Raw genomic sequence first — 25,084 nt, 5'->3', positions numbered from 1 at the left:
GCTTTTGTACTGAAGACTAAAGCTCTACCACTTGATCCACAGCTCCACTCCTGGTTTTTTGCTGATTAGAGGTCAGAGTCTCACAGACTTTCCTACCCAGGCTGGCTTTGAAACATCTTCAGATCTCAGCCTCCTGAGTAGCTGGAATTACAGATGCAAGCCCCTAGAACCCAGCTTTTTTTTTTGGGGGGGGGGTTCTTTCTTTTTTTTCCGCTACCCAGGCTGGCTTTGAACATTGATCCTCAGATCTCTCCTGAGAAGCTGGGGTTACAGGTGTGAGCCACCAGCACCTGGCTTCTCTGAGGCACTGCTTACCCACCCACCAGCTCCAGCACCTCCTTTCCCTCACACACTGGCTCATCTCTCACCCCTGCTCCATCCACTGGGAGCGTTCCCTTGCCTTTGGAATGCCCCTCATCATAAGGACTTAGCTCACCTGCCACCTTCCCTATATGCCAAAACCCCAGCATCATCCCGTGGACCTGCCCCTGGCTCCCCTGCTGCAGCTCTGCACCTCCCGCACCATCACAAGCCCCTGAGGCGATGGGCGTCCTCAGTGCCCGGAGCTGGGACCAGAGCTACCCAGCTGGGGTATGGTCCCTGTGCACTGCAGGTGTGCAAGTCTAGCCTGTTCCTCAGACTTCTGCCTGAGGCTCAGCTTGGAAAAACAGCTCTCAGCCGTGGTAGACACACACTGTACCATTCCCCAAGCTGACCCAACAGCAGGGCATATCATGGCCAGCACTGGTCCTAAGGAATCATCTAGTCTACTTTCCTCCATCTTAGAGATAAGGAAGCCGAAGCTCAGAGTAAGGCATGCTCTTAGTCCAAGGGCCTCCTTCTGGAATCCAGCCCTAAGACTTCCAGTAAACCTTCTACTCAACCCTCTATTCCTTATGGCAGAGGGTAATGAGTATAGTAAACTAAAGATTTGAGGTAAACAACAACAACAAATGCTGTGAATATTGAGCCCCAGTGGTTCGAGCCTATAATCCTAAATAATCAATAGACAGACTTGAGATCTAAGGATTGAGGTTCAAAGCCAGCCAGGACAGAAAAGTCTGTGAAGGTATGGCTCAAGTGATGGAACACCAGCCTTGAGTGCCAGCAGCTCACCTGTGTAAGTCCTAGCTAACTCAAGAGGCTGAGATCTGCAGATCCAGGTTCAAAGCCAGCTAAGGGCAGGCAAGTCCATGAGATACTTATCTCCAGTTAACCACCAAAAAGCCAGAAGCAGAGCTATGGTTCAAGTAGTAAAGCTCTAGCTTTATGAAAAAGCCAAACAAGAACAGAAGGCCCTGAGATCAAGCCCGAGTACCAGCAAAAAAAAAAAAAAAGGGGGGGGACAGTAGGACAGGACAGGAAAGGAAGAAGGAAGGGGAAGAAGAAAGGGAGGAACAAAGAAAGGAAGGAACAAATGAAGGAATGAACGAAGGAAGGATGGATGCAGGCAGGCTGCGCTTTTTTAATAATCTAGAAACAGATTTAATCCAGAGTCACAAAGAATGCGCACCCTGACCCTTGCAGGCTTCTCTCCTTTAACTATAAATACAGTAGAGCACCAGAAGCTACCGAGGAGGCCGAGCGGCAGAGGGCAGGGCTGCACTCGGGTCAGGGAAGGTTGGGAGGCCTCCGTGGAGGGAGATGAGACAGAGCGACCACAGCCTGCAGGGTTCCACCCAATGCCACAAGTGTTTCCCGACGTGTTAAAAGCATTCCAATTAAGTGCCTGCTTCATCCCCCCTGGCTGGCTGGCTATCTTTGACACCCCATGAATACCACCTATTTCTTCTACAATGGTTGACTCACCTGTACCTGCTTTCTAGTTGCCTGGTACTGAGTTTAAGTCTGGAATTACTTAGGACTCTCCACCGCCACTCCCCACTGCCACTGCTGCTCCTGGCTTTAGATGCCCCATTCTTCATAAGCCAGGAAGCCACCCACCCCACGCCAGCAGGAAGAGGCTGTGCGCATGGCACAGGGGGGCCACCACAGTTCACAGGGCCTGGGAGCCAAGCGCACATACTTACTGGCTCACTTTATGGTACAGCTTAGCGATGCCCTGGTGGGTCCAGTCCTTCCCGAGTGTGGGCAAAATGTGGCCAAGGGTATCTGATCTAAAACGGGGGGGGGGGGGGGGAGGAGGGTGGAAATAAAATAAGAAGGTCATTGGAAGGATGGGCTTTTTGTCCAGATTAAACACATCCATGCCTCACAAAAATACAAACACAAAGGCCTCACAGTCCAGTGGCGCACACCTGTAATCCCAGTACTTGGGAAGCTGAGGCAGGCAGGCAGATTGAGAGTTCAAGGCCGTCCTAGGCTACATAGCAAAAAAATTAGAAAGGAAAACTAGGGGCTGGGAATGTGGCTTAGCAGTAGTGTGCCTGCCTAGCATGCATGAAGCCCTGGGTTCAATTCCTCAGTACCACGTAAACGGAAAAAGCAGGAAGTGGTGCTATAGCTCAAACAGTAGAGTACTAGCCTTGAGCAAAAAGAAGTTCAGGGACAGTGCCCAGGCCAGGGTTCAATCCCCACTGGCTCAGTGGTAGACCACTAAGAGACAGTGCCCAGGCCCAGAGTTTAAGCCCCAGTGTACACACACACACACACACACACACACACACACACACACACACACACACACACACACACACACACACACACACACACACACACACACACACACACACACACACACACACACACACACACACACTACAGACTATTATTAAGCCATGAGCTAGTGGTCCTAGCTACTCAAAAGGCTGTTCAAAGTTCCTATCATAGTTCAAAGCCCGCCCAGGCAGGAGAGTCTGTGAGACTTTTATCTCTAATAAACTACTCAGAAAAAGCTGGAAGTGAAGCTGTGGCTCAAGTGGTAGAGTGCCAGCCTTGAGCAAAAGAAGCTCAGGGACAGCGCCCAGGCCCTGAGCTCAAGTCCCAGGACTGGTGAAAAAAAAAAGAAAAAGTATTTTAAAAATTACAAGAGACCCACAAATTTCTAGAAAGTTCAAAGTTCAAAGAACCAAATGAGCTGTGCAGAGAGGGCTACAGTACCAAAGAAGGGCACTGATCATGCCCTAGGTTCAAGCTTGCCAAAGCACAGGAAAGGGGGACTAACCAGTCTTTTTTTTGGGGGGGGGAGGGGTCCGGTCATGGGGCCTGAACTCTGGGCCTGGGCGCTGTCCCTCAGCTCTTCAGCTCAAGGCTAGCACTCTACCACTTGAGCCACAGCGCCACTTCCAGCTTTTTTTTTCTTTTTGCTTATGTGGTGCTGAGGAATCGAACCCAGGGCCTCAGGTATGCAAGGCAAGCGCTCTACCACTGAGCCACCTTCCTAGCCCCTAACCAGTCTTAAAAAGCTCTCTCCAAAAGCAACTGTACGAGGGAAGGTACGACAGGATACCCAGATGCGAACAGCCGCCCCAGGAGGCAAGCACTGCCCCGCAGAGCAGCTCTCAACAGAGATGCCACCCGAGGGTGGGCCACCCAGACCCCGGGGCCCATGCGGAGGCCAGGCCCACCTGGTGATGGTCCCATCAATGTCAGAAATGATGACTTTGTCGTCCCAGTTCCACAGGTAGATGGTGCCCTCACAGCGGCAGGTGCCCTGGTACTGCGTGGTGACACTGAACACCACATCATTGGGGCCATTCTTCAGCTTCAGGCTTTTCTAAGAAAACATGAATCATGTGTCAGCTTGAGGGAAGGCCCCAAAGCGGGTGTCTGGCTTCTATCCTGAGAAAGATGTTAAGAAACACACCATCCACCTGGCCGTGCATGGGGGGTCAGACTGGGCCCTGGCACTTGCGAGGCTAGCACTCAGCCACTCCCAGGCCTTTTGTGCCTTAGCATATTTTTCTAACAAGGCCTCAGACTGTCATTGGGATGGACCTAGCCTGTAATCCTCCTGGGTACACCTCCCCATGTGGCTTGGATGACAGGCAGACACCACCACACCGAGCTTTTATTAGAGATTGGGCTCTTCCTAACTTTTGTCCAGGTTAGCCTGGAACCTTGATCATCCCATCTCCCAAGCAGCTGGGATTGTAGGAGTGACACACTGCACCCTTATTCTAGTTCTTTATGGGTCCTGACAGGCAAATTAAGCCTCCACATTCTCTGGCCCACCTACACTGCCGCTCTTCCCCTTTCTACAGAGCGTTCTGCTTGCAAGGACAAGGCTACCATGATGCAGCACTTCTGGAAGAGCTATTTCCCGGGGTTAAGTGATGTGCCACAAGAGCTGCATAGGCAGGCACCAGTGGCTCATGCCTATGCTCTTAGCTACTCAGTAGGCTGAGATCTGAGGATCATAATTTGAAGTCAGCCTGGACAGGAAAAGTCCATGAGACTCTTATCTGCAATTAACCAGTAAAAGAGCTGAAAGTGGTAAGCCTTGAGTAAAAATGCTAAGAGACAACAACACCCAGGCAGGCCCTGAGTTCAAGCCCCAATACCTGCAGATGCGTGCGCACACACACACAGTAAAAAGAACTTCGGGGTAAGTGATATCACACTTAGGGCTCCGCTAGATCAAGGAAGAAGTAAGGCCGTATAGCGCCAAAGAAGGGATGGTGGGGTCCCGAGAGGGGGTAGGCACGCGGGGGGGAGGTAAAAGGTGCCAGGAAGTAGAAATGGGAACCAAGAAATAGGAAGGACTTCAGACGTGCCCCCAGAGACCGAGGACCCTGACTGCCGTGAGGTAGAGCCTGCACGTGCGCGGGGACCAGGGGCCTCACCAGCTGCTCGGAAGTGAGCCGCAACGTCTTCTTGTAGCTGACATTTGCCAGAAGAGGGAGGTGGCCGGTGCTTGATGGCTTGGCAGCTGCGTGCTCCTCGTCACTGGAGGATGACTCGTGCTTTATCCTAGAACACACAGTGATGTCACCGCCCACTACAAGATGCATCTGGGTAGCCATTAAAAATGCATTAGCTCTGAATCAATGACTCAGCCAAGCGGGTCTCTCCCGAGAACCGCCTCTCGGGTGGTCATTGACCATATGGTTTTAGATTTATCAGTGAGCCTGTGCTGCAGCCCATTCATGCATCGCTGCCTCTCCACTTACTAGCTCTCATCACTCTTTTAACCAACAGACCTCTTTTCCTGAGAAGCAGTCAAGGCTTCTAGCCTAGGCAGCTGCTAACTGGCATGACTCTACTGCTTCGCTTCAATTTCTTCAGTGGCTGAGGGCCAAGTCCTCAGAAGCCAAGCTCATTAGCTCTCCAAATTCCAAATTATTAGGGCACTTCTAGGACTTCTACACAGGTGCCAGTCACCCTACCTGAACCCCTGGCAGGCCACCCACCAAGAGGAGGCCATCTTTGCAGGCCTGGAACCCACAGGCTCCTTGTGCTTTAAGTAGAAGGTCTGCTTTAGGAAGCTGATAAGCAATTCATTGTGCCCTCGAGTAAAAGCCTGCAATGACATCATCTTCAGCCCAGTGATACTAGCTCTGCCTCTCAGGACCACTATCTTCAAAAAGGCCTCAGTGGCTCACACCTATATCCTAAAGGTGTTTGGGGGAGTGAGAATTGGAGGACTGAGGCTGAGGCCAGGCACACAGAGACGTTCTCAAGTCCCCATTCTCAACCCATCATCCCATGCTACGTGGGAGGTGGAGAGGGGAGGCCTGTGGATCGAGGCCAGCCCAGGCAGGAAAGGCTGCGAGAGTCTGTCTCCAGAGGGAAGCTGGCGTGAGGGAAGGATGCTCATGCCTGTGATCTCAATGACAACAGGAACATAAATAAAAGTAGGCAGACGGAGGTGCAGACGCAGGCCTGGCGGGAAAGTGAGAACCTGATCTTAAAAATAATGAGTTAAAAAAAGGTAAGAGGACTGGAGGCATAGCTCAGTGGCATCATGCCAGACCTGAAAGTGGGAGACCCCCGAGTTTAATCCCAGTGCCACAAAAAAAAAGAGAGGTCTTAGCAGCCTACAACTGGATGGAAAAGGCTGAGGGCCCCAGAGCGGGCGTGGCCCAACCCCTCCCCTCCGTTTGCACTGGATTTGGATACACACGGTCCTCATCGTCAAGTTACTTCTGTGGGCGCTCAACCTCTAGCTTCCTCTCATTTCCATGGTCATAAGATGGCCACGGGCCCCTCACAAGCCTCCACCCAAGGGACATCTCTACACCCAAGCACTGCCTGTGCTGGAGAGGTGAGAGGGCACACGGCACACGGCACCCTCTGCTGCATATGGAGACAGGTTCTTTGTGCGTCTCATGAGCCGCTTCCTCCCTCAGCACGGCACCAAAGGAGTAGGGGGGAGGAGCCCTGACCAAGAGATCAGAGCCACTGACTACCGTCCATCCACACTGAGTCAGCCATTGGCAAAACAGGAAGCAGGCTCGTCCTGGTGCCCTAAGGCTTTAGTGTAAGAAGCCAGTCATCAGGCTGGGTGCCAGTGGCTCACTCCTGTAATCCTAGCTACTCAGGAGGCTGAGATCTGAAGACCACAGTTCAAAACCAGCCCAGGCAGAAAAGTCTGTGAGACTCTTATCTCCAATAAACTACTCAGAAAAAGACAGAAGTGGCGCTGTGGTTCAAGTGGCAGAGTGCTAGCCTTGAGAACAAAGAGGATCAGGGACAGAGCCAGGCCTGAGTTCAATCCCGAGGAAAAGGGGTTGAGGGAGGACAGAGACAGGACACAGGATGGGACATGACAGTAGTTGTGTAGCTGGTGACTGGTACTTTCAGCGAAGGGCCTGTCCCCATCCATGGTGGTTTGTGTCTGCTGCCCTCAGACGCCACCACCCTCCCATCCGGAGGCCCCACGCCCCTCCCACAGAGGCTGGTTAAATGTCACCTGCTTTACAAACAAACGGGCCTCCACCATGTGAAACTGTGTTCAGACCAGGAGCTGAGAACAACACAATGTCTACATGAACGCCTGTCACGGCGCAGTACGTTTTTCAAATGGCATTTTAATTATTTGTGTGGTGACAAGCTGTTTGCTCAATTATGGGACTTTAGGGACTGTTCTGTCAATCAAGTCTGTCAATTAGAAAACATTCGCACACAACTTTTTTTTTTTTACTTCTGCATATGTCTAATAAGGAGACTAAAAGTCGCCCATATAGATGAAAAGATTCACATTTCTCAAAAGAAGCTGAGTGCTTCCCCAAAATTCCAGTCCTCTTGCACAGAAGTCAGTTCTTCACTGATAAAGAAATGCAGAATGACTAGCTGAGAAAAGTGACCCACCCATGCCTACAGAACAGGAAACACACACGTCTTGGGGACCGGTGGACACAACTCTTTCAGCCACTGGGAAAATCCACCCAGCTCCAGAAAACTCCACGAGCTGAGGCCCAACTTGGAAAGAGTTACTACAAGCCATCTCAATGTCCTCTACTTTCAGCTTGCCCGGTATGCTTCTGGAATCTTCCAGAACTGACAAGAGGAACAGTGGTGAGCACTTGGGCCCCCTGCCAGTGTTTGTCACCCTCTATGCCTTTTAACAGAGCTCATGTGACCATGGTCCCAGGTCAGAGCCTATCACTTGGCAGGATAGGACTGGAAGATTTCAGTCTGTGGGCCACAAAACCCTTCCTTGGGACGGCTGGAACTGCAGACTGGGACTGAACATGTGACTTACAGTGTGGCCGAGGGGTGAGTGCACTCTGGAGGTCACTCTCATCCCCGAGTTCACAGCTGGAGATGCCCTACTGGGACTTAGGTAGCAACACCTGCCCACCCGACTACCTCTGCCTGTAAAGCCCTCTGTTGCCAGGAGCCTTTCCAGACAGGAACAAACAGCCACTTGACTGAAAAATCTACTGGCTTCCCTCCTGGCAGCTCGATACATCACTTCCAGGGCTGGCACAGCCTCAGCCTAGGCTTAATACTTAACACACACTTGCCTGGGCCCTTCGAGCTCACTCAGGGCTAAACAAAATTCATCCAATAACCTGTACAACTTGGGGAGGAGGGGCATGCTGAGGGGGAGGGAAAGTGCGAGAAAAATGAGGGAGGGGGTAACAAGTTTGACAAGAAACGTACTCTCTAACTTACTTATGTAACTGTAACCCCTCTGTACATCACCTTGACAATAAAATTTTAAAAAAAAAAAAAACAGGTAGCCAAGTGCCAGTAGCTCCCATCTATATGGTAGCTCCCACCTGTAATCCTGGCTACTCAAGAGACTGAGACCTGAGGATTATAGGCTTGAAACCAGACTCATCTCCAATTAACCACCAAAAAGCCAGAAGTGGAGCTGTGGATCAAGTGGTAGAGTGCTAGTCTTGAGCAAAATAGATCAGGAACAGTGCCCAAGCCCTGAGTTCAAGCCCCAGGACAAGCATCCCAGAGGGGGTGGGGATGAGGGGGAAGGAAATGCAGGCCTGGCTTTCAGGAAGGCTGTGAGGATAGAAGTTACTGGTGAAGGTCATTCAGGGTCAGGGTCCACACTGCTGTTGTAAGGGATGGGGAATGCCTCTCCTCACAGCCCAGTTACCAAGCCCTGACACAGAGATAAAGCTGAAGACAACTCCAGCATCAAGACCTCAGCAACCTTCTGGGAGTGTTTATGCAAATACCGCAATGAAACCCCCTCATATGTTACAAACATGTGTGAACTAAAAACACCAACGGTGTAACTCCTTTGAAGAACTTACAGTTTAATAAAATAAATACCAGGAAGCTGAAATATGTTGTCTGAGAGAGCAAGGTGGGAGCAGGCAAATGGAGAGAGAAAGGAGTGGGTGAATGCAGTCCTAACATTCAGTGTTAATGTGGCAATGTAACAGGAGACATGAGGGGATGGGGGGGGTTGAGGGGGGGGGTGGAGATGCATCATACTCATAAACTGACATGTTGGGTGAAAACCCTCTGTATAACTACTTCCATTACAAACGAAAGGAGAAAAAAAACTCATCTCTGCTCTGCCAAGTTAATATGCATCCATGAGAAAAGTATCAATAGCCACTCAGGAAGCCGAGATCCACAGGATTCAAAGTCAGCTCGGGCAAAAAATGTAACACAAGCAAAAAGTCTGACTGAAGGAGCAGCTCAAGTGGTAGAGGACCAGCTGAACGAGCACAAAATCAGGGCAAGGAAGGCAGGAAGGAGGGGAGGGGGAAAGGAAGAAAGAAGGGTAGGAGGGAAATAAAGGAAGGAAGGAAGGAAGCAACCAAGCAAGCAAAGTAGGTTCCAGGAAGCATTGAACCTGTACAGAAAAGCGAATTTTTTCAGCAGGAACTTATTGTTACCATGTCCTATGAGAGCATTATCACCACTGCCATCTGCACAGGATAGCCACCACTTTGAGAAACCTTGAGAAATACACTAGTTATGTCAGCTCATTATTTAAGGCTCACATTTACCTAAGGGAGCAACTGCCTCCATTTTATGAATGGTTACCCTGATCTAAAACAACCCACAGTGGGTCACGGAGGGAAGCAAGATGCCACTGCTGGGAGGCAGGCCGAGGCCTGAGCCGCCGTGTGAGATCTTGGGCTGCCAGGACCACCCCCCTTACCTGGGGGCCATGCTGAGCTGGGCTGGCTGCTCTCCAGTACTGTGGCTCTTTCCAGGCAGGCACTGCTCTGACTTACTTTCCTGGGGAAGAAGAAAAGCAATGGTCACAGAAGGAGCAAAGCAAAGGGACTGGTACAAAAGCCTCTATTCTGCCACAGGTTCCCCCAAAGCTCAGGCAGGACCTCACAGGGGACCCTACCCCAGTAGCCACAGGAGGCTCTGTGTTAAGTTTTCTTTGCAGCTCCTGGCTTCTCCTATGCACAGAAACATACAATTAAGCTGAGAAATGTTTTTGACAGAAATGAGTCTGTTATCCCTAAGTGTTGGTGGCACTCAACCAAACGCCATCATCGCCGTCTCGTCTGCAAATGCTTCATCGAGGGCTGCCTGGAGTCCTCGGGGCTTTCAAAATATTTTCTTCTAATTGCCGATTGAAATGCTCGAAAATATTTTCACACCATATTTTGCTTGGAGAAAATGTGGAAGCATTTCGCTCCTTTTAATACCACATATTCTTCATAGGAAATTGCTCTTGGGATGTAGTGAAGTCCTGGATTTCTTAGAGAATTCCAGGGCCTTGGACACCACCTCCTGCCTCTTATAGACGCTGGGAACGTCTTCCAGTGGCACACCCCTTACTTTCACATCTGTGAAGTGGGGGTGAGATTCTGCCCCACCCCCCCCGCCCCCCAGCACTGCTCTAGTGATAATGAAGGACTGTGCGCGCAACACAGAGCCCACACACAGCAGGAAAGAGGCCGGGGATGGGGGGGGGCGGGGGGAGAGGACCCAAGGACCCACAGGACCCAAGACTAAGCTGGAATAGACCAGAAAGACATATTAAAGGACAAAGGGTACACAAGGCAACCTCCTTTTCCCTTGTTCAGAAAACCGGTTCATCATTTCCACCAGGGCATTGCAACAAAGAAACAAACAACATAAACTATACAACATGGTGACTGTCTTCACATATCATTAGTACAAATACTGGCAGGTGCTCTTGAGTTGTTTATGAGCACATAAATATGACATAGTTGGTTTGTTTTTAACCTATTTATCAAGGTATATAACCTGTACCACCATTAGCCATCTTTAGTGCAGAAAATGTACATATAGCTGGAATATATATTCTAGCTTTTAAAGACATATTTGATTTCATAAATACTCCTTTCTCACCAAATTGGTGGGAATTCAGATACTCTACAAATAAAGAAGTCTTCAAAATGTACTTCAAGCTACAATTCTAGAACATTCTGCCATTTAGTAAGAAAACTAAAGACCCTTTTTGCTTTAAGTCCCCTAAGAAAAGCATATATGTTGGCTACCCTAGAGATAATGAGACAATCAACAAAGTCAGATGGTCCATGAGAAAATGTCAAAGAACAATTCGACCTAGGTAAGGCTCTACCACAGCCCTCGTCCCTTTTAAAGAGTGAAATAAACTGAGTTTGATGGGGTTTATTTTAGGGTTTCAATGGATTTATTGAACCTTGTGGTTATTTAACCCAAACAACCATCATTCTCTCAACAAATAAAAGCCAAATCCCTCTATGTGGCCCAGTGTGAGTTCCAGGCATGACCACAGGGGTCAAAGCTACCCATGATCTCTGCCTTCAAGGAGTTTAAGGTCTGGAGCAGAAGAAACAAGCTGGACAACAGTCCCACTAACTGCATATATTATAAACTGTGACTAAATTTAAGAAGAAAAAGTACCTAGGCAATGCTCAGAGAGCCTAGAACAGCAGGTCAGATGAATCTTCCAAGAAAAGAGAAATTCATGCTCTAGCCTAGTACTGGTGGCTCATGCCTATAATCCTAGCTACTCACGAGGTTGAGCTCTGAGGATTGCCACTCAAAAGCAATCTGGGCAGGAAAGTCCATGAGACTCTTATCTCCAATTAACCACCAGACACTGGAAGTGGAGCTGTAGCTCAAAGTGATAGAGCTCCAGCCTCCAGCACAAAAGCTTAGAGAGAGCATCCAGGCCCCGAGTTCAAGCCCCACCACCAACAAAAATAAAAGACTGAAATCTTACAGAGGGAGAACAACTCTACATCAGTATCCAAACTTACAGGCAGTGACCCAAAAGCCTAATGGCCTCTCTCTCACCTTTGAACCCTGATGACTTTGCACCCTTCAACTCTGCTGACCTGATGCAAGTACCTAGAAACAAACATCACTGCACAAAACCAAACCCTTCCAAGTACAAATGCCCACTCCGTACTCTGCCCTTACCTCTTTGATTGTGGTGTTTCGGCCCCTCCAGGAAAACCACCATCTTCCTCCCTTTTTGGGCATCTTATCCCTCATGATAGATTCCACGGTGGCCTGTTTTAAATGGATGGTAACATAAATAATGGAACCAAAAAAAGATCAACTGAGTGCATCAAACTGAAAGAAACACATGCTAAGAAGACTGAAAAAAATAGGGGAACAAAAGAAAGAAAATTAAAAAAAACCACAACATACTATTTGTGAATTAAAAATTTTAGAGAAGCAAAACCTAATGGTGTCCAAAATTACAGTAAGGTAACTTAAGCATGAAGACTTAAGGAGATGTTAAAAGAATAAACAAACAACAAATAAAACATAACACGACAACAACAAAAAAGAAAGCATTAAAAATCATTAGTGATTAGTAAGACCAGAAATTTCCAACTTAAAATGGCTAAGATATTGTTACCCTCAATAGGATGATTATAAAAATAAAACATGAAATGATTACTATGATAACAAGATCAAACCATTTTAAACAAAACAAAATGCACAGGACATTTTAAGAAACATGAATTCTCCAATTTTGACAAAACAAACTTTAAAAGATGTACTTGGATTTATATTAAACTCATACTCCAAGGAAATGGAAGTTAAATGGGGGACATTACATGTGAATTAATAACTTTCTAAGAATTCCCAAGACCAATTCTTCTCGAGGCTAATTCCAGGACCAAGGAAAATGTTTTCTAATTCCCCTTCCTCTGTTTATGCAACTTTCATGTGCAGACTCATATCTAATAATGAAACAAGGGCTTAGATCACTCTACCCAGCAAGAGATAGGCAAGGAGACAAATAATTCACACTATTAGCCTGAAGTGTACTTTCCTCTTATCATCGAAAAGATCCTTATCTGACACAAAAGAAAATCTGAGCACCCTAAAATGAAAATCATATATACAATGTTCAACCATAATGCATAAATGCTTTGTTAAATGAACAGTCCTTTTTACACTACCTATAGATAATAAAAAATATTCTTAAAACTTTTTCAAAAGAAGAAATCATTTTCCTTATTTCTCCCTTAACTCATGAATAACTACACCCAATTTTTTTTAAAAAAACAGCATTTTAGACCTAGACACACTGATTCTAAAGTTTATTTGAAAAAACAAAATAGTCAAAAAAGCTCTCAGACAGAAGGATAATAGTAACCAGGATTTACCAAGTATTAAAAATATTTTAAAGCTATAGTAACTAAGAGTATGCAGTGCTGGTCCATGAGTAAACATAGCAGAAAACTTAAAAATAATCCAAAGTCATGGAGCTATTGACTACAAAGAGTTGTAACCAGTAATCCATGGGGGAAATGACTATTTAATAAAAATAAATGGTACTGGGATGATTATGAAGCTAGTTACTTGCCCATATGCCCTCCTCCCTTCTTTCTTGGCAACAAAGCCAAGAATCTGGCTGAAAAATATTGTGGAAGGTTTAATTCCACAAGACAAACTCAACTGGTCCACACTACTGACTGACAGCTACTCCACTGAGAGCACTACTCCAATGTTCGGCCAACAACCAGGTTAAAAGTGATCAAGTTCGAGCCAATGAAATGTCAGGAATCTGCCCTCTCCTTCCCACTCTGGATATGGTTGTGTAAGGAGACAACATGTAAAGCTGTCATTTATGACCCGGAAATGAAAAGCCAAGAAAAATCACAGAGAACTCATCAAGCCCCAACAGAGCAACCTCTAAGATTCCTGTCATAGCAGATAATAAATCCATAGTATTTAAGTCATGTCTAATCATTGTTTTCTGCAACCCAAAGTGCCCTGGTTCAATAAGCATCTGGGGAAAATGAATTCGGTTCCTGAAATCCCCTTATTACTCTCCAAAGAATTATAGTTGGATCAAAGATTTAAAGTAAAACAAAGCACTTGAAGAAAATACAGGGAATATTTCCACAGGTTTTAGAAATGGCGAAGCAAGGTCATTCTAAGTATACACAAAACCCAACAGCCATAAGAGAAAAGATAATTCTACATATGAAAATAATTTCTGAACTAGAGAAACACCATAAATAGAAAGAAAATGAGAAAAAAAAAAAAAAAAACAGCCGGGCTCCAGTGGTTCACACCTGTATAATCTTACTACTCAGGGGGCTGAGATCTGAGTGTCATAGTTCAAAGCCAGCCCACGAGACTTTTATCTCCAATTAAGCACCAGAAAACTGAAAGTGGGGCTGTGGCTCAAAGTGCTAGCCTTGAGCAAAAAGACCTCAGGAGCAATGCGTTCAAGCCCTACAAAAAGAAGGCAGGAAGGCAGGAAGGAAGGGAGAGAGAAAAAGAAAGAAAGAAAGAAAGAAAGAAAGAAAGAAAGAAAGAAAGAAAGAAAGAAAGAAAGAAAGAAAGGAAGGAAGGAAGGAAGGAAGGAAGGAAGGAAGGAAGGAAGGAAGGGAAGGAAGGAAGGAAGGAAGGAAAGAAAGGAAAGAGAGAAAAGAAAAAATACTACTAACTAAATCTGTTCAGTGCCTGTCAAAAGGACTAGCTTACATTTGAGCATTTTCCTATAAACTTTTTAAACTATATTTCTATTACAACTGCCCTTCCTTTTTCTTATTAATTTGTAAGACTTAAGAAATAATATGAAAACAGATCCCAGGGTACAAACACCAGGAAGAAGCTGACAAGGACATAACAAAATCCACTCAGCAGAACAAACATCCCCACATCACAACAGACACAGCCTTGAAGGAACAAGTGCAGACTCAACAACGCCAGATTTGACCTTTAAGAGCCACAAATGATAGAACTCTGGGCAAGAGTTTCTGTGGTACCAAGCCCTGGCTAAGTGTACCAAGGAAGCAAATCTAAGATGGGGGTCTCTATAACAAAAACCTACAATTCCACTGGGTGCTGGTGGCTTACACATGTAATTCAAGCTACTCAGGAAGGGAGATCTGAGGATCGGGGTTCAAAGCCAGCCTGAGCAGATATATACAGTTGTGACCAGGAAATGAGAAGCCAAGAAAATGGCTTATCGCCAATTAACCAGCAAAAAAGCCAGAAGTGGAGGTGTGGCCAAAGTGGTAGAGCATTTGAGAGCAAAACCCAAGAGAGAGTGTAAGGCCTGAGTGGAAGCCTCAATACTGGCGCATGCACGCACGCGCACACACACACACACACACACACACACACACACACACACACACACACACACACACACACACACACACACACACACACACACACACACCTCCATGCCAAAGGAATTATGGGTATGTGCTTCTCTTGGCTCAGAATCAGGCACAGGGCTGCATCCTGTTGAGCTGCACCCAACGTTACCTTCGTCTCCTAACGCCCTCCCTGCCTCCCTGCGCCCATCCCTCCTCGTCACCACTTGGCTCTGACAGCCACTCATAATCCATGCAGCCAATGCTGAGAACAGGCTCCCTGGTCCTCAAGGCCTTGAGGGGGGAGTTTGGCCCTGGCACCCGGGAGGGGGCAGGACGTTCCAGATCTAAAACTCCCCACATTAGTATTCCTGAAGCTCAAGTCAGCACAGAGCAATTTAGTTGGGGGTTTCTAAAGTGAACGCTAAATCTCCCCCCCCACCCCTGTCCCAGTTACCCGCACCCCGCGCCGCCCCCCCCCCCCCATCTTTCTCGTGTTAACGCTCACCTTTGGCAAAGGTTTCTGGAAGGCTTGCATTGCCAGGAGCAGAGGCGCCGCTGTTGTCCAATTATAATACCTGATGGAATAACGAGACAGACGTGAGAAGCCCACAGCCCACACTGAACACCTTCCTAATGTCTCGCACAGACTCACAGAAAGCCCCGAGGCCCCAGGAGACCCTCAGAGCCCCGCCCTGCTGCTACTTCTCTTTGCCCTGCCCATTCCGTCCGTGTGGCTCCCTCCACCATCAAACCCCAAAAGCCATGGTGAGGTGGCAGCAGGGACTCAGTGACAACTGCACACAATGCTAGCTGAACGGCAGCCAAGTCCCCTGTGCAGCCCCAGCACCAGGCCATGAGCCAACCTGTGGCACTGCCTGCCATGCTTTAAGGACAGGGCAACTCCACCAGCGTGACTTCCACTCAGGAGGCAAGTGTGCCACCGGTCCACCGAGATACACACACTTGCAGGCCTCAGATAAGGACAGCTCTAAGGGGGCAGCTTCACTGCATACCCAGCACAGGACACCGGACGAGGCACCACACTTTATGTGGTCAATCTGAAAGCCAGTACAGAGGCGTGCTGCACTGTAATCGTAGCTACGCAGCAGGCTGAGATCAGAGAACTGCAGCTCAAGGCTAGCTGGGAGAGGAAAGTCCATAGACTCTTATCTCCCATTAACCAGCAAAAAGCCAAAAAAGTAGAGCTGTGGCTGAAGTTGTGGCCTTGAGTGAAAAAGCCAAGCAAAAGCTCAAAGCCCTGAGTTCAAGCTCCTGTAAAAGGGGACCAAGAAAGATGGGCCAAGAAAGAAAGGGGCAGGGGAAGAGGGAAGAAGGAGAAGGGAGAGGGAGGAGAGGGGAGAGGAGGGGAGAGGGAAAAAGGAGGGGGAGGGAGAGAAGGGAGAGGGAGAAGGGAAAGGAGAGAGGAGAAAGGAAAGATGGGAAGAGGAGAGGGGAGAGGGAGGGGGGACAGGGGGAGAAAGGAGGGAGGAGGGGAGAGGGAGGGGAAGAGGGGAGGGGAAGTGGGGAGGGGGAGGGAAGGAGGGAGAAAGGGAAGGAGGGAGGGAGGGGAAGGACGAAGAAAAAAACCTCAGTAGAGCTGTATATTACAATCAGACACCTCAGGCCATCTGCGACAAGGGAACCCAGAATTAGCCAATGGCAAAGAGCTTATAACGAGACTATCTGACATAGTTCTGAGGTTGAACACCTGCGTCTGTACATTCGAACAGTATGGAGCAGTGGCAGGGTAACCTGCGACAGCACTTACTTATTGCCGATCTTCACCACCAGGTTGGGGTCGTCGATGATGGCGGGGTTGTCCACAAACTGTTGGTACGACACGGCCTGCTCCAGAAATGCGTCTGCGACGGCCATGGGAGGGGTGAAGGGAAAAGCAAGGGCACTGTGGTTAAAAGCAGGCCAACTTCACCCACACCTGAACGTTTTCTGAGAGTTCACACATTCCAACAGTGCAGCTGATGCGTGTAAAGGTGCAGCTGATGCATGTAAAGGTACCATGAAGGGCCTGCAGCATACGTGGGGCTGGCACCAAGCCCAGGGCACCGCGTTTGGGGCCACATGCCCTGCACTGGGACGTCCAGAGGCACAGCAGTGGCCATCAGCGCCATCAGCTCAAACCCTAGCTGCCAGGGTTTGAGCCCTGGGAGGTGGGGGGGGGGAGGACAGTGCCCCCTCTGGGGGTGGCTACGCCCCACTCCTAGGGGTTGTGAGGAAGGGAGAGGGAGGTGAATGGAAATCAATGTCCTGTCCAAAGTAAGGCTTGAGCGGTGTGGGCGGCTGGGCTGCTGAGACTGTCACCTGGGGGGAAGGGGTGGGGGACAGCATCCCCCCTCAATGACCAAGCCAGAGGCCACAGGACTGGGGCACCAGACAGCAGCCCTACACTGCATCCTCGGGGCCTGGCCGGCCCTGACCTCCTCACCTTCCTCCTTCCTTGGCCACGCCTTAGGCTCCGGCCAGTACCTTTTGTGATCTCCCGGTGGTCGCTGAGCCCCCCGCAGAGGGAGATGGCGATGGAGGGCAGGTCCCTCAGCCCGTCCGAGGTGCTCTCCATGCCGCTGTCAATGCCTGAGCTGCCCACCGACTGCGGGGACTGGTTGGCCGACCGCACTCCACAGTCGCTGGCAGGCTTGGCCAGCCCCGGGGGGTCTCCGCTGGAAGGAGGAAGGAGGAGCTGTTGTGGGGCCTTTTCCATCCCTGAGGCCCCACACCCATGTCACGTGATCCGCTACCAGGACCCTCAGACCGCACGTGACATCACGTGACCCTCTGCCAGGCTGCCACCCCTGGAGGAGCAGATGATTTCATGTCAGGACAGGTTTGCAGTGAAGTAAGTTCACCCCAGGAGAGAACGCAATCATGGGTGGCCTGCTTTCTCCTCCAACTCTGCAATCCCTTGTGAAACAAACCGTGAAGGACGTACCACGGACGAGGGCAGTGCTCCAACCGCTTACCCATCCGGGCGCTGGCCCAGCCCCATCCCAGGGGGCACAGGCTGGGGTCTCCAAGGACCACACGAGAATCTCTCCAGAGAGGAAAATGTCCCAGGCAGCTGGTGGGCCACTGACCTGTGACCTGTGACCCAGCCTGGGGTTTTGTCATGGGGCACAACCTCAAGCCCGGGCTCCCATCCGGAGCTCTGGGCAGCCCTAGGCCACACACCGACGGGCACATCAGATTCAAGGGCGTGTCTGAGACTTCCTGAAGTCAAATGCCAATCCCATTCCCCACGCTGCCTTTGTGTCCTGTCTCACAATCGGGGAACACTGGACTCATGCAGACTAATCCTCACAGGACAGAAAATAGGAAGAACGGAGAGAAGTTTTACTTTTTGGGGAAATACAGGGCTGCCACTTCTGGATCCATGTCCGTGAGGTCGTCGAGGTAGACGCCGTCGGCGCCTAGATGTCTACTCCGTTTATCTGAAAGAGTAAACGATCCAGTCAGAGCACTGCCAGAAACCTCACGGACTCAGAGCTCCAGGACCCGGGGCACTGTGGTCAGAACTGGCCCAAGAACCAGAGTGGGAGCAGGTGTGTGTGTGTGGCCCTGCATGGAGCGTGACTTCACCAAGCAACGAGGCATGGCTTGCGGATTTCACAACCCTGGCTACGCATTCTAAAATTGGACTCACTTCTGGCCCCAAACACATAGGAGAAGGAAACCTTGACTTTGAACCTGGGGAGGAAGGGAGGAACTCTGCTATGCACAGAGCCTGGATAGGTTGCCCCGGAAGAGGGCTGGAAAGGAAGCCTGGGCCTCATACCCTTCTTTCTAGAAGGAGAGTCCATCTTGGCCCCCATCTGCATGGAGCTGGCAGCCGGGGACTTGAGCTCTTCGGCCATAGGTAGAGGCGGAGCGGCCGCTCCCAAAGCCTCCAGGTCGTCTTCACACACAAACTGCATTTCCATGGGAGGCTTGCTGGGCTCTGCGAGTGGCGCTTCCACTAAGGTTGGGGACTGGTCACTGAAGGTATCTGAAGACTCGCTGTGAATGGCCTGAAAGTGAGTCTTCTCACAAATTTTCCTGCTGCACAAGGGGCTGGATTCTTTCATCTTGTGTGGAGAAGATGACTAAACCAAAGAAGAGAGAGAGACTGAGTCGAGAAAAAGTCCAGTGGAGGCACAGAATTCCATTGTGTATATATACCACATTTTCTTGATCCATTCATCTACTGAGAGGCATCTGGGTTGATTCCATATCTTAGCTATGGTGAATAATGCTGCAATAAACATAGTTGTGCTGGTAGCTTTAGTATGGTTTTGTTTGTGATCATTTGGGTAAATGTACAAAAGTGGGATTGCTGGGTCATGGAGGAGCTCTATGTGGAGTCTTTTGAGGAACCTCCATACTGCTTTCCAAAGTGTTGAACAAGTTTACACTTCCACCATCAATGCAGTACGGTTCCCTTTTGGCCACATCCCCTCCAGCATCTGTTGTTATTAGATTTCTTGATTATAGCCATTCTAACTGGGGTGAGGTGGTATCTCAAGGATAAAGTCCAAGCACAGGCAAAGAGAAAGAGTTACCAAAGAAATGTGGTCAATGAATAATGAATGCATGGCAGAGACTTTTCAACCTAAGGATCACCTGTTGCTTTTCATGCATGCCCAGAAGTCCAAAGCCAAAGTACTAATTCCAAAGTAAATGAGGTTTCACATAGAACATCAACTACCAGACAGAAGTGAGGCAAATAGCGGCAAGTGCAGGCAACGTCAAGGGCTCAGTAGAATAGGAAGTGCTATCACCATGGTATAGTCACATCAATAAGAAAAAATTCATTAGCCAGCCAGGGTGACTCAAGCCTGTAATCCTGGAGAAGGGCAGGGGGAATCTGAGAAACTCCCTCTCAACCAATGGCTGGGCATGGTGGTATACAGCTGTCCTATCCACCTGAGGGGGGAAGGGACATAAGGCTGGGCTCAGTAGGGAACACCTACCATTCAAGTCCAAATAGGAGTCTAGCCCAGCCTGAGCATACAGTGAGACTTTTTCTCAAACCACACAAAAATGGCTGACTGTGGCCCAAGTGGTAGAGTGCCTGCCCAGCAATACAAGGCCTTGAGTTCAAGGCCTTGGGGTAACGTGAAGACAATCTATAAAATCCCCTCTGATTGTCCATCCTTGTGGGGACAGCAAGCCAAGGTGGTGGCAACTGCAGGGACTGGCCCCAACGCAGCTGACCACGCCCTGCCTGTGTCCATCTGCAGGCAAGCTGCGTGGACACATGAAATCTCAGCTATGCTACTCACTCAGGATCCAACATGCCTCTCTATGCACTATGCTTCAGTGAATTAGCCCCCAATGGTGGTCACTCATTCACAGAGATGACGACTGACCACACCTATAGGGATTTCCAGTTATGGAAAACAATTCACTCGATCAAAAGTAAGTCTGATTTATGAGCGAGCCAGGTGTGCCAGTGGCTCGGGCCTGTAATCCCAGATCCTCAGGAGGCTGAGATCTGAGGACAACGGTTCAAAACCAACACGGGCAGAAAGCCCACGGAACTCTCATCTGCAGGTAACAGCAGACAGCTGGATCTGGCTAATGTGGAGATCATCATGCATGGCAGCCGTGAGGAAGGACTCACCTTTGCAGCCTGTGGCAATTCTCCCCAAAGCCACAGCATTTCTAGGTTGTTCTTCTGCATGGGTCTGTCCGTGGACTTGCTGACCAATTCTGAGTCGCTTTTGGGGGTTGAGGGTCGGGACCCTGAGGGACTTAAGAAAACACAAACTCACAATGTAAGTGAGGAAAGAAACTCTTTCCTTGTCTTTGACCCAAATCCAGGGTTCAAATAACCCAGAAAATACACCTAGATGCCAGCCCCTTGGGAGCACAGCCTTGGGCAATCCCTTCTTTGGCCACCAGGGGTCCATGCACCTGGCTTCCAGGAGGAAGATGTTCCCAAAATGTGGGTGACCAAAAACAAATGACTGCCAAATTCAGGAGAGACAAGATAAGAAATGCAGCATCTAGAAAAGAGACAGACAGACAGACAGACAGACAGACAGACAGACAGACAGACAGGCAGGCAGGCAGACAGACAGACAGAGGAAAGATACATGCCTGTAATCTAGTTACTCAGGAGCCTGAGATCTGAGGATCATAATTTGTTGCCAGCCCAGGAAGAAAAGTCTGTGAAATTCCTATCCTATTCCTATTCCTATTCCTATTATAATAGCACCAAAAAGCTGAAAGTGGAGATATGGTTCAAGTGGTAGAATGTCAGCTTTGAGGTAAGGGACAATACCCAGGCCCTGAGTTCAAGCTCCAGGACCAGCATACACACAATCGGCTCACCCTGAGCTGAGCCCTCGACTGGCACAAGATGCATCTCAACTGTCGGGCAGCCACGCAGGGTCCTGGCAGGCAACATTATATCCCATGATTTAAATACTTACAAATCTGCACTAGCTTTGGAAACAGCAACAACTTTACTAGACATACACTGGCCGGCATGCCAGGGGTACCCAGACTGACATCTTATAAGCCTCTGAGTATTCTGAGAATCCTTCAGAGACCCTGCCATTCTCAAAGGCCCAACTCTGTGGGGACAGTGGCATCATGCCGCTTTGAGGCCAGCTTCTAAATGGTGCATCACCTTCTTACTCTCTGCTTGCTATACGTGTGCTCCAGAGACCTTCACAAAATCTTACTGCTGTGCAGCCAAACTAACTGGCCGAAGAATCAATTAACATCTAGACAGAAAGAAAACACCATTTAAACTGGGAACTGGTGGCTTGTGTTTATAATCCCAGCTACTTGGGAGGCTGAGAAAGGGAGGATCAAAGGTGAAGCTGGCCTGAGCGGGGGAAGGAGGGGACTTGGTAAGACCCCCTCATCAACTGCTGAACACAAGGGAGCACAGGCCTACAATCCTAGCTTTGGGGAATGCATAAGCAGATGAACTACGCGCCCAGGCAGGAACCCAGACTACCTCAGAAATAACCAGTGCAAGCAAGGGCTGGGGGCATGGCTCAGTGGGTAGAGTGCCCGGCTAGCAACCACAAGTCCTACAGTTCAAATCCCAACACTTCCAAAGAAGAGAAAATGCCATTCGGTTATCTGTCATCTCCCACGTTTTCTCCTTGAAAGAGGGCAGTGCTTCTCCATAAACAAGAAACAGAGCATAATCTTCACCCACGCCTCTCACAGACTGTATCTGTCAGGCAACCTCCCATCGGTGCATTCATCTGAGGCACGGTTCACGTCCCAACCGAAGGCTCGACCTTTGCTGTGGGCACGCGGGAGCTCAGGGCTGCACATGACGTGCACCCACCTGAGGGGATCCCTCGTGGCTCCCTTGTGGCTCAACCGGCCCTGGCTCTGGTCAAGCTACACTGACGTGTCTCCCCAGGCCTGATGCTGGGGCTCCCTGTCTCCCGGCCTTCCTGGCTCCCTCTCTTCTTCTACGATGCTTTCCTCCACAGGAAGGACTGTTCCTAGGTGCCAATCCACAATCACAAGTTCAATGCCAGTGGAGCAGGGAAAGGAAGTCACGCACTGTGCCCTCAACGTCTCCCCCAGCGCCTCCAAGGCCCTTCAAATGCCTCCCTGCCCACGCTGCCCCTGTACCCAGCGCCAGTGCACACCTTGCTCTCTATCTGTCCCAGCCACCGCCACTAAATTCAGAGACTCTTTGGGAGAGCTTCAAGGGTTGGCACACCGTTTCTGCCAGAGCTCGGAGATAATGGCTGTGTGGGTCAGATGGCCCTCAGTGGTCACTTGGCTACTCGATTCTGCCCTCCCAGCACAAAAGAGCCACTGCAGCTGTGTAATGGGACTGGCCAGGCTCCAGCAAAGCTGCACAAAAGCAGAGCACAAGCCAGGTCAGTCCCAGGGCCACGCTCAACAACTGCAGCTCCAGAATAAAAGTGCTGAGCACGGTTCTCTGCTGCACCTCCCAGCTCCAGAGTCATGAACTTTCTGGCCCTTTTGTGACAGTCACAAGGGAGAGACTCCTGAGCACTCAGGTTTATAAGCTGGCACTCAGGAAGAAGCTGCCCTGTGTGCAGATCTTACACCAGAAACTCTCCTCTCCTTAGTGTGCCACCAAAATCAATCCTGCCCCCAGGCACAAACACACATGGCCACTTTGCATCTGGCACCCGAGGGATGCCAGGCCAACTACAGGTGAACACAGGGAGAAGTTCAAAGCCAACCTGGGCAGGAAAGTCTGTGAGGCTCTTACCTCCAATTAACTAGCACAAAGCCACAAGTAGAGATGTGGCTCAAGTGGTAAAGTGCTAGTCTTCTGGCAGAAAAAGCCAAGTGAGAGACTGAGGCCCCGAGTTTAAGCCCCAGTACCACCACAAAAACAAGAAAACAGAATGAGTAAGTCACACACAGCTTCCTTGGCTAATAGCTTATGCCATAAACAAAGCATGGAGGTCCGCAGGAGGGAGGTCGCTGCATGGACTACAGAAAGGAATGAAAGTATCCAATGAAAACTCCAACCTGTATTCCTAAGATCCAACAGCAGTTTTGTTCCAAAAATGGTGTGCAAAAGGTCTGAATCCATTATTCAGATCGCCTAATAGACTACTTAAATATTTATAAGTAACTTGGCTTATACTAAATCAGCATCCTAAAAATATCTTGGAGACTTATTTGGTCAGACAAAGGAGAAGATTGTCAAGGTGAATATCTCATTCTTTTGGTGTTCAAGGCACTCTACAGAATTAGCTAGAATGATGACCATTGTTTCCAGAGAGTCAGATTTAAAACTTAAAGACTATTTAATCTAATAATCTATAAATATTAGAAACAAAAAGGGAAATAATATTCTATATATTTTCATCATAAGTTGGTTAGTTGGCAAAATGGATTTGTAAGAGTTAGATGAAAAATTCCATTTCAAATCATCATTATAAGTTATTTGGTTAATGGTAAAATAGTCCATCATCTAGGAGTTAGCTCACATTCTGTGTTACTGAAAACGAACTTGTCTACCTTTCCGAAGCATGGAAATGGGAGGACTGTGGCGGGCAAGAACTAGACAGAACTCCCTCGGCTGCGACCACAAGATGAGGGGGGGTCCTTTTGCAATCTACCGGGCTGCTGGATACACATTGGAAAGAAAGAAAAAGAGATCACAGGTCAGCGGGAAATGTCTAATCTGGTCTTTGGCTCCTGTCAATAACATTTTTGAGAAAATGAAAATACCCATACATCTGATGGCAGAGGGCTCTGTTGAAATCTCTAAGGCAATAGTATGAGCTTTCTGTATCACACACAAAAAAAAAAAAAACAGGAGAGAAACTACGGAAAAACCCATTTTGCTTCCCACACCACCCACGTGACCAGACCAGAGTTAATGGTCATAGATCAGTACTGCATCGAACTACAGTCATTTTCCAACGATGTGATTGTCTGGACTGCTATTGTCTCTTTTAAGAAAATCCATCATTCTGAGCATGACAATGTACCACATATCCTAATTGGTCATTGCATTTCACAATGCTTCTCATCTACAAAACCTGACACCATTGTTATTCTGGATTCCCAGAGCAAAGGGAAAAAAATACTTGGGGAAGTGTATTAAACATGCCTTTGAAATTCTTAAGATTAATATGGAGATTCTTCAACCTATTAATGGTTTCTAAATATTCTGCATTGTTTTCTCCCTCTGCTTTCTCACCATGGGGACTCTCTCGACAGATCCAGGTCAAGATCAGGAGATTCTAGAACAGTATTCAATGGGCACTGTCTCCTATAACAAGTTACAGGTTCTATGTCCCGCTGAGCTTTACAAATGTGTCTGTCCCTGTGGAGATATGTGCACAGCGTACATTTTAAAGACCTGGCATGAGAACTGTGAACGATAGCAATCATCACTGGAACCTGAATTACTTATTTAATATTTCAGATACATAGAATGAAATGAAGTTTCACCTTTTTTCTCTTTATTTTTTAAATGAAGTAGTAGGGCATGTGAAGTCACACATAAAGCCAAGCACCGTGTCCTAGTGGTCAGGGCTAGTCTCTGAGGCAGGCTGACCGTCACAGAGCGACTCCATCGCTGGGCCCAGGCTCAGCCTCCCCCCCAGCTAGAGCTGGGTGTGGGACACATCTGCACCCTCCGCAACCCCAGCTCCCCCACTCTCTGCACTGCTGCTGTCTCCCTCTGACGATCACCCTGAGCAAACTAGAAGCAAGCAGGGTATTCTGATGAGACT

General features: G+C 48.8%; 1 protein-coding gene across 8 annotated transcripts in view; it reads right to left on the bottom strand.

The window, feature by feature from the left end:
- The window catches only part of Lpin1 (lipin 1), a 60,455-nt gene that overhangs the window by 11,849 nt on the left and 23,522 nt on the right, over positions 1 to 25,084 (bottom strand). For 4 of the 8 annotated variants that reach the window (XM_070015275.1, XM_070015278.1, XM_070015277.1 and 1 more), the window contains 12 exons: positions 23,859 to 23,966; positions 20,494 to 20,623; positions 18,667 to 18,973; positions 18,229 to 18,322; positions 17,364 to 17,554; positions 16,648 to 16,741; positions 15,385 to 15,454; positions 11,722 to 11,814; positions 9,488 to 9,567; positions 4,746 to 4,872; positions 3,528 to 3,676; positions 2,031 to 2,117 (listed from right to left, as the gene is read on the bottom strand). In XM_070015275.1, coding sequence (XP_069871376.1) covers positions 2,031 to 2,117; positions 3,528 to 3,676; positions 4,746 to 4,872; positions 9,488 to 9,567; positions 11,722 to 11,814; positions 15,385 to 15,454; positions 16,648 to 16,741; positions 17,364 to 17,554; positions 18,229 to 18,322; positions 18,667 to 18,973; positions 20,494 to 20,623; positions 23,859 to 23,966 — 1,530 coding nt within the window. The remainder of the gene's footprint in view (positions 1 to 2,030; positions 2,118 to 3,527; positions 3,677 to 4,745; positions 4,873 to 9,487; positions 9,568 to 11,721; positions 11,815 to 15,384; positions 15,455 to 16,647; positions 16,742 to 17,363; positions 17,555 to 18,228; positions 18,323 to 18,666; positions 18,974 to 20,493; positions 20,624 to 23,858; positions 23,967 to 25,084) is intronic. The other 4 variants (XM_070015276.1, XM_070015280.1, XM_070015281.1 and 1 more) reach the window with 2 other exon arrangements.

The sequence above is a fragment of the Dipodomys merriami genome, unplaced genomic scaffold (assembly GCF_024711535.1).
Source record: "Dipodomys merriami isolate MVZ:Mamm:240054 unplaced genomic scaffold, mDipMer1.0.p SCAF_110, whole genome shotgun sequence".
Classification (NCBI taxonomy): Eukaryota; Metazoa; Chordata; class Mammalia; order Rodentia; family Heteromyidae; genus Dipodomys; species Dipodomys merriami.
Note: the sequence above shows the minus strand (reverse complement) of the source record. Positions and strands in the feature narration are given on the sequence as shown.